Source organism: Macadamia integrifolia, chromosome 9 (genome assembly GCF_013358625.1).
Source record: "Macadamia integrifolia cultivar HAES 741 chromosome 9, SCU_Mint_v3, whole genome shotgun sequence".
NCBI classification, from domain to species: domain Eukaryota; kingdom Viridiplantae; phylum Streptophyta; class Magnoliopsida; order Proteales; family Proteaceae; genus Macadamia; species Macadamia integrifolia.
The window spans coordinates 20840963-20853933 of NC_056565.1; the positions used below are offsets into that span (position 1 = coordinate 20840963).

Consider the following 12971-nt stretch of genomic DNA (forward strand, 5'->3'; position numbering starts at 1 on the left):
TTGTTTCTAGAAACAGAAAAATAAGAATGACTTGTTTCTCCATTCTTGTTTCTAAATACAGAAATAGGCATAAAATTTCTGTTTCTATTTCAAAAAACAAGTGATATGAAACAAAAAAATCAAACGGTTTTTTAGGTGTTTTTCCATTTCTAAGCACAGAGAAAACGGGAAAACATGTTTCTAAAAGCAAAATCAATCGTGCCTAAGTTAGGGAAAGGGTTCTCTGATCCTAAAGATTTTTCTAGGCCTATGCATTTTTTATTATTAATTTATTAAAGAAAAGAGAAAAAAAAAAATTGAGAATGTGTGTAAGTGTAGGGTACGCTGGCTTAGAGAATCTTTTCCAAGTTATTAGTATAGTCGTATATTATTGTGACCAAACTCATGATTTAAGCTAGTTCCAAAAAAAAAAAAAGGGTAATTTATAATGCCATCCCGTGGAGAATGCGTATTATAAGGACACTCCCCTCATTTCACCAAATTAGACTCGGACCCTCTACGTTAGTCACTGTAAGGAATAACCCTATTAATTGATATCAACAACAATATTCGTATTTTAAATACTAAAATGCCCCTTATTAAGTACGTATATAACCTTAAAATACGGATATAATACCTGTACTATCCGTACATAGCCTTATGGTAGGTGCACGTACACGGTTTGGGCACTCCCGTCTCTTCTGGCACTGGCTCGGACTTGTCGGGCCAGCCGGTGTTTAAGGTCACCCGTGCCATCATAGCCCATAAGGAGCCCTGTTTAAGGTCACCCGTGCCATCATAGCCCATAAGGAGCCCGCTCTAATATCCTCTGGCTCGGTTCCTGCATAGTTAACCAGTTCAAATCGCGAAATCAGACCGGGCTTAAGAAGCGGGATATTACAGTTTCGGTTTCTTACCGGTTTGGTTTCAATTTTGGTTCGGGTTTTGAGCCGGTTTCGGTTAGGTTTCGGGTTCATTCGGTTTTCGGTGCGGTTCGGTTTGGTTTAGGGTTGCAATACTCCAAACCGAACCGACCCAATAAGGCTTCGGTTCGGTTTAGTCCGTGTTGTTATCGGTTCAGTCCAGCCGGTTTTACCGGTTCGGTTTAAGAATTGACACCCCTAGCTGCTATAGTGGATGCTACTTTATTCTTCTTACCCTTCCTTCTCTTCCATCCTTTTTTCTCTAGGTCTTCTTACCCCACCAAATATGTTTTTTGTTTGCTTTAAAAGAAGTTTATGTTGTGTAATATAGAGATTGAAGAACCCTTCAAGGCCGGTGATTGTAACGGGACAGTTTGTAGGAGGATGGGTAGCATCACTCTTCTGCTTATGGCTGCTTGAGAACATCAACAAAAAAAAAAAATAGTAACATTCCCATTTGCATCACCTTCGGATCACCACTCATCGGAGATGATGGCCTTTGCAAAGCCATTCACAATCGATCTGGATGGAATCCTTGGTTCCTACATGTCATCTCCGACGACAACCTCATCCCTCATACCTTTCTCTCATCCACCACCAATAGAAAAAACATTTACAACCCTTTTGACACATTCCTCATGTTTTCCAATAGTTGAGAGCAATTTGACGTTCTGGTGGAATAACTCTTTCTCTCACTACTCTCTCTCTCTCTCTCTCTCTCTCTCTCTACATTTTCTGCAGTTTACTTTTCGGTTAATTCAAATCCAAATCATCCCATTAATCCTATTTCCATCTATCACTCCCTCCCTTCCCCTATGGAAAAATTTAACAGCCACGGATGGCATCTGGGAGAGAGAAACAAAAATAGAGGAAAGAGGCATCTGGATGAGAAACAAAAATAGGGGGAAAAGCTACATACGCTCACCTTTGTGCAGTGATGAAGAACGCCGCCAATGGCGGCACTGTGCCACTGGTGAGAATAGGTAGGGGTGAAGGAGAATTGGGTTAAAATGAATTTTAGTGAAAAGGGTATAATAGTCATTTCACCTCTTGGCTTAACAGAGATTGGCGGTAGGGGTCCGAGTCTAATTTGGTGAAAAAAAGGGGGTGTCCCCTCTAATATTGGCATTCTCTAGGGGGTGGCATTATAAATTACCCAAAAAAAATTAAAAACCTTATAGGTTCATGTGCAAACTCCAAGAAGTAGACCAAATCCAAAGTACGACGTATGATTAAAATTAAAATAAGATATCCAAAGTATTCTATTAAGATCCTTAAGGACATGGCATTGTTGATTATTAATTGCTGAAGCACAAGTACTAGAAGCTGAAAGATAGGACGGAGAAAAAAATTGGTGGGTTTAAGAGATTTGATTGGAAGATGCTGTAACAAGAATTTAAAATTAAAAGACAGCCAGATGATGAGATTTGAATAACAAAAAATGGGATTTAGTGATTTGATTGGATGAAACTTGCAATGGTGCTTGTATATTATAAAAAGAGAAAGGGAAATTTATTGCGCCACCCCCTGGAGAATGTCACAATTATAAGACCACCTCCTCTGTTTCATCAAATTATACTCAGACCCCCTATCATTAGTCACTGTTAAATGAAGAGTTAAAATGACCGTTATACCTTATTCACACTCATGTTTTATGATTGAGAATGCAACATAGAAGCCATCTCCGCCGTCTGCCAGGACGGTGTGCTCACTATCACCGTTCAGAAGCTACCTCCGCCGGAACCCAAGAAGCCCAAGACCATCAAGGTCAAGATCGCCTGAGGCTTTCCATGTACTGAGCTTTTATGTTAACTACCCTCATCTTCCCTCAAGATAGGACTCAATGTTGTGACGAGTAACAGCGGAGAAACAATAAACTTTAGCAGAGGGCTTGGGTTTTAGGGTGTAAATGTTTGTGTGAGCTTTCTGTTTCTTGCTTTTGGGTTTCTGAACTAGTTTGGGGAATTTGGGGTCTATGGTCGTCTTGCGATGATGAAGATGTCAGCCTTGTTATAGTTAATATTGAATGAGAATGTATTTACCCTTAAAATTATATAGACTTTGTTTTTTGGAAATGATCTGTCAATAACAAGCAGCAAATTCATCCCAATTGGTAAAATGCAGAATTGTTTTCAGAGTAATTTGAATAAAAATTGCTTAAATGGAGTTCATTTATGCGTTATTTTTACCTCTCTGTTTCCTTTTTTCCCCCTTTACTTGAGTCTTTCTTTCTCTTCTCTGTTGCTTTTCTTTGCTATGTAGGTAGATCACGAAGCCCAAATGCTAGGGAGCATTCTCTTCTATTAACAAATCATTGAAAAACTTTTTATTTTTTCTGGGTTTTCACAGCCTTTCAAAAGATCATACATTCTTTATTAATCTATATTTGGAGATCCACTGGGAAATACTTCTTATATAATTTTGCCATTGGTGAAGAAACTGTGTGATGAAATGCATCCCCTCGGAGATATGAGAAATAAAGTTGACGTTTTTGTTGGAAAGCTTCAAAGTTCATCCATGCTAAAATGCATGATGTGATGCATGAATTAGGTATGTGAATCACATCTACTACTACATTGAATAAGTATTGATGATCATCATTGCAGTGGGATGCGTGTCAATGCAAGACGGAGAGGATTTCGAACCTTCAACTAGTAGAGGACGTGTAATGGTAACAATAGAATTTTGGGTGAATGAAACTGCTCAACAAGTGGAGGAAAATTTTACTGTAAGAAGAATGCTCAGTTAAAGGGAAGGAGAGAGAAAAGAGAAGAGAGGCTTTATTTTTATTTTTTATTTTGTGTTTAAAATTCGAATAATTTTTTTGTAAAACCTATGATGCCAATGAGTTAATTCTTGTGCACACCTTCTCACATCCTTCTTCTTTGGACCCCCCTCTCTCTATATTAAAGGTCTCTTATTAGACAATAACTGGATCAGCTACCCCCTCATTGATAGGAAACTCGCACCCCTCATTGGGATCCTTCTTCCATAAATTTTTATAATAGTATTTTGGGTAAAACTTAAAAGAGAAGAAGAAGCCACATGGGACGTCTGGTTATAAAATTGAGAGAAAGAAGGGCTGGGAATGAAAGTAACATGCGAGATTGGCTAGTGTGTGGACTATAAAAAGATCCAAGGTGGAGAGAAACAGAAGAGGTCGGCTATTTGATATGATGGAGACTGGAGAGTGCGTAGGACTTGTTTGAGTCTCACATGTAAGCACGAGGCCACCAGTTTCTCTGCAAGGGAAGCCCAACTCTACTGTTCCACAAGACTATCATTGGCCGTGGGGTTACTCTCACTCATGGCTCAACTGTGGACAGCATGGTTTGAGGAATCGAATCGGATTGATTTTGATCTTAACTGATTCTCATTTTTTATGATTCTATATCGGTGGATCAATACAAATAAAGAGTAAAATAGTAATAAAAGATTCTTTTAAAATTTTTTAATTGAATTAAGAGGTATTTTTATCCGATCAAAAATGGAATCAAATCGATATCAGCATTCACCGAACCTTGGTGGATAGTGTTCTAAATATTGATATCGTATTGACTCAGTTTCACTGAAGGCCTGATATCAATTTGACTGATATGTGCTCATACCAACATGGATATCGGCAGTGAGCAAGACAATACTTGATATAGTTGTGAAGTAACATGTAAAACGACCATTATATATCAAAGATTATTTACATGTCTGTTCATTGAATAGAATAATGTGAAAAAAAAAAATGTGTTCCATGATAGTGATCATAGCCCCTTAGGCCAAAGCCCCCATATAGTAAGCAGAGCTTCAATAGGATCAATGAGCAATAGCGGAGCGTACTGACTCGAACCTACAACTAGCTGACTCGAGCGGTGATGGAGCAAGGGCTTCCTTCCACTAGGGAGAAAAGGAAATTGTAGAAAAGGGAAGAGAAAATTTTCTACTTAGGAAAGGATATTTTTGCAATCATTAACCGACATGAGAAAAGGAAATTGTAGAAAAGGGAAGAGAAAATTTTCTACTTAGGAAAGGATATTTTTGCAATCATTAACCGACATGATTGTCTAAACTAGGGTGAAAGATTGATTATCCAGCACTTCCTTGTCTCTCTCTTTTCTCTTATGAAATGCCAGTTGTCCCCTATTGTGGGGAGGCGCTAACGTACATTACACAACTGGATGGGGAACTCAATCCTTTAATTTTTATTTCACTCTTCAAAGATTTAGTAATCTTTTAATTTTTATTTCACTCTTCAAAGATTTAGTAATCAAACATGAAATGATTTAGAGTTAATGATAAAATCATGTGGGCTAATGATCACAATAGTTTTTTTTTTTTTTTTTAATCCTTTATTTTTTATTTCACTCTTCAAAGATTTAGTAATCAAACATGAATGATTTAGAGTTAATGATAAAATCATGTGGGTTAATGATCACAATAGTTTTTTTTATCCTTTATTTTTTATTTCAGTCTTCAAAGATTTAGTAATCAAACATGAAATGATTTAGAGTTAATGATATAATCATGTGGGTTAATGATCACAATAGTTTTTTTTTTTTTTTTTAAATGGTTTGAGAACCTGAACTTCCCTTTTCTTTAATTTCCTTTGCAACCAAATGAAACATCTAGTTGTTCACCCAAGGAAAAAAAGAGATAATCTAGCATAACATTTTTCATGTGGCCCGTTTCCATTGATTCTGCCTCAACTTTGTACTAAATAAAGGAAGTGATTCTCTGTCCGAGAGTGCAAACTACTTCAGAGATCGCGGTGGATATAGATGATTTTTCACATAAGAAGGAGAGAGATAGAAGCATCAAAACACGGGCATAGGCCACACTTCCAAACATAATGATTTTCCCTTTAGTTCAATATTTTCCTCTCTCTCTCCCCTAGGTTTTAAAACTTAACATCAATCCAGATCACACTGAATTAGACTGTATATATCGGATGGATTTATCCTTACTTTTTAAAAATTTTATTTTTAATACCATTTTACCCTTATAACTTACCAGTGTATTTGGTCAAGGCCTATACCTATTCGATCCGGTTAATACTGACCAATCCGATCTGAGTTTTAAAACCATGCTCCCCTCGCTAGGATTGGATTCGGTCGGACCAAATTTGGCTCATAGCATTAGATATGCGTTAATTAAGCCCAAACCTTTACTAAAAAAAATTAATAAGCCTAAGCACTATCATCCTCTCTCTCTCACACGCGTGAACATATACAAAAACGTGGTCCTCATCACCGCCGTTGTCATCATCATTGATTATATTTAAGGGTGGAAGAGTAAAAAGTAGTGGTATTGAACTGGAAATTCTCCAAAATGGACAGTGCTTGGATTTTAGGTTTGGCAGGATCAGTGTTGTTCTTCATGCTTCTCTGTAAGAGTTTAATAACCAGAATTAGCAGATCAAGATACAGATATCCACTTCCTTTAGGAACTCTTGGATGGCCTCTCATCGGTGAAACCTTCCAGTTCATCTCTTGTGCTTACTCAGATCATCCTGAAAGCTTTATGGACAAGCGTCGCCGCATGTGAGTTAGCTTTGTTATAAAATTATGTCATCACTACCATCAATTGATTTTAATGCAGTAATAACGTATGAACCTCGAAAGGATCAACAGGGTTTAAGATACCTAGTTTTTTACTGACTTATTTTTTGGTGAATTGTTCAGGTATGGAAATGTCTTCAAATCACACATCTTTGGTAATCCAACCATCATATCAACAGATGCTGAGGTTAGTAGGTTTGTTCTGCAGAGTGATGCAAAGTCTTTTGTGCCATCTTACCCAAGATCACTCACTGAGTTAATGGGTAATTCATCCATTTTGAGGATCAATGGAAGTCTACAAAGAAGAGTCCATGGACTCATTGGAGCTTTCTTTAAATCACCTCACCTCAAGGCTCAGATCACCCAAGATATGCAGAAGTACCTGCAAGAATCCATGGATACTTGGAAAGACAATCAACTCATCTACATCCAAGATGAAACTAAAAATGTCAGCTCTCTCTCTCTCTCTCTCTCTCTCTCTCTCTCTCTTAAAATTAAAGTAGAACCCATTTCTAGAATCATTAACTAGTATGTTAAGAATCCTTACTTGCTAAGTTTGCTACCAACTTTTTCATCAGATTGCATTTCAAGTTCTGGTGAAAGCATTGATTAGTTTAGAGCCAGGTGAAGAAATGAAGTTCCTAAAGCAAAGATTTGAAGAATTCATTGCTGGTCTTATTTCCTTACCAGTAAAGATACCAGGAAGTCAGCTTTACAGATCATTACAGGCAAGTTGATTTGTACAATTAAACCTAATCAGTTTGCAGAAATTGCTGCTATCTTAACTCTTTGTCTCTAACTCAATTGTTTTCAGGCAAAGAAAAGAATGGTGAAGTTGGTTCATGAGGTTATCCAAGACAGAAGGAGGAAGAACAGCCCAAGCATTCCAAGAGATGTGGTTGATGTATTGCTCGGTGACACAAGTGAGCAATTAACAGATGAACTAATATCAGATAACATGATTGATTTCATGATTCCAGGGGAGGATTCAGTACCCCTCCTTATAACTCTTGCTATAATGTACCTCAGTGATTCTCCTATGGCTCTTCATCAATTGATGGTTTGTATCCGACTGGTTTTCCTTTTTGTTCTTTTATTTGAACTTATCAAATCTAGCTAGTACTGTAGTTTTTTTGTTGTTTTGGTTTGATAAAGAAAGCCCTTTGGCCATCCCAGGAGGAAAACATGAAATTGAAAAGACTAAAAGCTAAACTTGGAGAACCTTTATGTTGGAGTGACTACATGGATTTGTCATTCACACAAAATGTAAGTTATGAATTTGGATTGTAATTCTCCATTTTATACGAAGAACTACAGAAGCAGTAGTCTCTTGTACCATATTAATCTGTTGGGAGTATGATGTCTTGTATTCTATTGCATGGATTTGTGGGTTGGTTCAAAGAGTTGTAAAGCTTAAAGCCTTGAGGCTCAGAGAAATAGGCCCACCTTGTATTTGTATGTGTTAATTATCTTCGTTATTTGGGTCTTGATGAATTGGCCAATGACTATTTTTAGGCTATATGGGTATTTCGTTAATGTGTGCCAAAGTAGGCTTCGCTATAAATTTTAGCTATGGTTCATTATTTGTGATCTGAGAGAGCCATGGGGACGAGTGGCTGTATCCCTATTATCTATTGATAGTGAAGCAGATCTCATATCAAACCACATAAATTCTTTATGTTCTGTGATTGTTTGTTTGTCATGATTTTCATTCTTTTTTGCATCATTTTAGGTTTTCGTTTCTAAATAACCCATGATGATGGTCATATTATTCATGTACTTTACGATTACTATATACACTGCAACAGGTAATAACGGAGACCCTAAGGATGGGAAACATCATCATAGGAGTGATGCGTAAGGCCATGAAAGATGTGGAGATAAAAGGGTATTTGATACCCAAGGGATGGTGTGTCTTTACATACTTCAGATCAGTTCATCTTGATGAACAGCATTATGATTGGCCTTACCAGTTCAATCCATGGAGGTGGCAAGTAAGATTAAGGGCCCTCCTCCTTTTGTGATTTTTTGGCTTTTTCTACATTTCTGTCTTTTTATTCATCCTTTTTGAGAACTTTTGTTCTTTCACACCATACAAACACAGGCAGACACAAGGGAGGGATCTATCAATGCCTTAACCTTTGGCTTTTAATAAATTCAGGACAAAGACACGGGTTCTTGTAACTTCTTCACACCCTTTGGAGGTGGACAGCGGCTTTGTCCAGGACTTGATTTGGCCAGGCTTGAAGCTTCTATTTTCCTCCACCACTTTGTGACTCAATTCAGGTACCCACAACCCTTGCAAGTTAAAAATCTCTCTCTCTCTCTCTCTCGTGTAAAAAGGGTAATTAGAGGTGTGTAAGAAAAACCGTGCACAATAATGGAGTCTGTAACATCAATTAGGGGAAAAGTAGTCTAAAAGGCAGTGTGGTTCCTACACTAGACACAGTGGGGAGTGAAAAGACTACCCGACCTCTATTGAAATGTGAAAATCCCACCCTTGTTGATGCTTCTTCTGGTGCTCTCATGGACCCATGCTGGTTTGGGGGCCACACTGCCTTTTAGGGAACCCCTTCCAATTAATTATATCAGAAATTAATAAAGCAACAAAACAACGATAGTGAAAGAAAAACAGAAGAAAACTACACATAGGTAAAACACAATGATTTATGTGATTCGTTCAAGATGAACTGTCCATGGTCGAGTGATAAACCAGAGCCTCTATTATTCTCAAGAAGAAATTACAAAACCCTAACCCACATTTCCTTGCGAGCTAACACCTTATATATAGCGTTCAACGCATTACAATATAGAGAAACCCTAATCTCCAATCTTGGAGATCATGTTTCACCAATTGTTGGTGTACGATGTCTTGTATTCCATCGTAGTTTAATCCAAGAAGTACTGGAGTAGGCGCCTCGACAGGCCGGATGGTGATCCCGCTCAAATTTTTTATTTGAGGGCAGTTTTGTACTTTCCGGATTAAGGTTTTCTCGCTATATATTTGTAGCGAGGTTTTCTTTCTCTGTAATGCAAGCAATTTGAGAGGTGTGAGTATGAACGTTGTAACCCTAGTCTCCATTGATAATGAAGAAAGATCTCATCTCACTGAAGACGTAAGCAATCTTACCGAATCTCGTAAACTTGTCTACATTGCTTGTTCTTGTTTTTCCATAATTTTCTGTATCATTTTAGGGTTGCATTTTTACAACCAATAACAATACAATATAGGCATAACAAAATAGAAAAAAAGGTGAAATGTTAGAGTATCAAATTAAGCAAGAGAACTTGTGAGGATCATATAGAAAACCCTACATAAATCTGACAAAAAATAAGAGATAGAGAAGAGCCATACGTACACATGCCTCTTGAGCAAAAACAAGTACTTGTAATGTAACCAATGAGACTATATATTTTAGATTCCCCCTTTGTTCACGAGGGGGACCTGGGGACTAACAACATCATTTCCCTATACATCACATGCAAAACAGCATAAGCCCTTAATTTCCGTGGGATTGGAACCAAACAAAAAAACGCACAAATCTTTTCTTCTTCCTCTTCTTCTGTTCAAGTCATCAAAATCTGTGGCACTCATATTTCCCATCTGTTATTAAAAAGAGGTCTTTGTTTTGAAATCTGCAGGTGGGTAGCTGAGGATGATTCAATAATCAACTTCCCCACAGTAAGATTGAAAAAGAGAATGCCAGTGTGGGTCAAAAGGAGGTAACTAGGAACCCTTAACTTTTGACCCTTCATGCAAGGGGACAAGCAAACAAACAATCCAAAAAGTCTCAAAACCCAATAAGCAGAAGCTGAGTTCATTGCTAACGTGTGGAAGTTGTCACAGTCTGACACAATTGTCCTTCTCTTTTTCCACATACAGACAAGAGAATGTAAGGTAGTTTCAAATCCTGTTGGGCCAAAAACATCTAATTCCTCCTCCTTTTCACCGTATCTGTTTACTTTGTACAAATCAACTTAAAGTGATTAAGAGGTTTGCACTTTGCACCAGCATTTTGTCTTTAAATTAGGAATAGATCCCTATCAGAACAGTAAATTTGTAATGGAAAGCTATTTTGTGTTGGAGAGAAAGCAAGAAATGATCAAAGTTTGCAGCTTGTATTGTCTCATTGTCTGATTGTCTTTTTTACTTTCTTCACATTATTGTAAGGCAAAAAGGAGGAAGGTATCAAATGAAAAGGAAGAAAATGAAAAATCAACCCCTCTCTCTCTCTCTCTCTCTCTCTCTCTCTCTCTCTCTCTCTAGTTTGTCAACTGATTGGAATTGAGACCTTTGTTGCTAAAACCAAAAATAAGAGAATTCGGTGGATGATCTTCTTGGTTGATTCACCTAAATTTAGAATTTATTTATATGCAAGTTGTCTCATATATACAAGTAGAAAAATACTCTTATAATGGAGGGTATAAATTATAACACAATTCAATTATATACACAATAGAATAAACTAAATTGCCACTCTTTTTATGTTGGTTACACAACATTACTTTGCCTATAAGATAATGATGTGGACATAGCTAAGTAATGAGGAAGAAGAGAATAATGAACCTTGTGTTGGTATATTTCGCAAATATCAAATAGTACAATGAAACAACAATAAGGTGCAACGGGCAAGAAGAAGATACAAACCATTTCACAATGTGGACATGGCATAAGCAATGTGAACACGAGCATAGTAAGATAAATAAGATTGCCTATAAGTTGTCGATATATAGTAGGATCAGAAAGTGGATCTCCAACTTATTTCGAATACTGACATTTACATAAAAGTATCCACCTTCTTATCATCAGTTAGATTTACCAATTCAATGAGGCCTTGAGTATATTTATCTTGATTAATAGTGTAGACACGATTGGAATAGTAAGCAGGTTTTGATTTGGGATTGAGGTCATGGAAACATGAGAGACCAATTAAAAATGATAAACATATATGTTGTATTAAAAGTAAGCCTAGGGTTACTGCCTGAGGATCCTCTGTGTGGGGAGGCAGTGGACGGCCAAGAGCACATCGGGGTGTGTGCCTGGGTACTCCCAGCCGTCCACTGCCTCCTCGCACCATGTATTGGATTGTGCGAGTGATAGGAATATAAGCAGCAAAACGTAAAGGGTGAACTCCCCACGTAATGGGCCGGCCCATAAAATTGCAAAGGGCCGATGGGAGTTGGGTTGGCGAGTTTTGATGCAAAAGCCCAACAAAAAAATGTTGGTTGGGTCCAAGACATGATCACCAAATGGATAAGTGCAAATGTGCAATATTCTAGTGGAAACAACCTTGCTCACATTTATTACTATATTAAGGGAAATGGTTCTTATAAGGCAGTGTGGCTCTTATACCAGTGTGGGGGATCAATTGGAGTAAACATGAAAGCATTAATAGTGGTGTGATTTTTGTTCTTCGTAGGGGCGGGAATAATCATTTCGCCCCTCCTTGTGTTTGGGTGTAGAGGCCCACATTGCCTTCTATGGCTCAATTTCCCTTATATTAATTATTTTAAGTAAAGAGAAACTATTATTTAGAAAACGACATTGTCTGCTTTTGCTCGTAGAACAACAACAACATATCTTTATCCCAATTAAATGGGGTCGGTTATATAGATCTTTGCCTTCCAATAAGCTCTATTTGACGTCATAATAAATAATATCTAAGTTCTATTCAGCATCATTTTATGTATACCCTTACCTCTTTTAGATTTTTCAATTTGAATCAAATTGTCCCTTTGCATTAGAGCATCCAAAGACCTTTATTGAACATGGTCATGCCAATTCAAATGACTTTCTCTTACTTTATCATGTATTGGAGCTACTCCCAAAGTAGCTTTAATACGATCATTCTTTATTTCATCCTTCATAGTTTTACCATTTATTTATCTCAACATCATCATTTTCCCCACACTAAGTTTATCTACACGATGTTTCTTAATTACCCAACATTTCACACTATACATCATAATTGATTACCCAACATTTCACACTATACATCATAATTGGTCTTATGATTGTTTCATTAACTTTTATTAAAGTTTTAAAGGATATGTTGATCACAATATACTTTGAACGCATCTCTCCACTTCGTCCATTCTATATTAATTAATTATTTATGAAATATCAAATTACCTTTTTTATTTACTATTGAACCCAAATACCTAAAATAATAATTTTGATCCCCTTGCGTCTAGGTTGATGAATAATATTTTTTTTTTACCAAAAAAAAAAAAAAGTTTTGGATATATGTATATAAATATTTATTTATTTTATAGTAAAAAAGTTCTGATTATAGTTGTCAAATTGTCACCTGGGCGTCCAAACACCTTGGTTACCTTGTGCTTAGGCTCCTTTAAATGCCCTGGGGGTTTATAGATTTCGTTACAACTATGGTTTTGAGTAGGGCTGTCAATCCCAAGCCCACATTGATTGGAACAATCGGGCATGATCATTTAAAGACCAACTTAGCTTGCACCGATTATTAAATATGTCGAGTTCAATATAGGCCCGTTTATAAAC

At 37.0% G+C, this 12971-nt stretch overlaps 1 protein-coding gene across 1 annotated transcript; it reads left to right on the plus strand.

The window, feature by feature from the left end:
• The first annotated feature begins 3427 nt into the window (after positions 1–3427).
• Positions 3428–10569, plus strand: LOC122089610 (cytochrome P450 90D2-like). Its single transcript, XM_042659333.1, has 9 exons — positions 3428–3452; positions 6193–6433; positions 6575–6899; positions 7030–7179; positions 7266–7511; positions 7628–7717; positions 8260–8445; positions 8613–8737; positions 10094–10569. Exons 1-9 carry the CDS (start codon positions 3428–3430, stop codon positions 10176–10178), a joined length of 1473 nt encoding a protein of 490 aa, XP_042515267.1. The 3' UTR covers positions 10179–10569.
• Positions 10570–12971: the final 2402 nt, after the last annotated feature.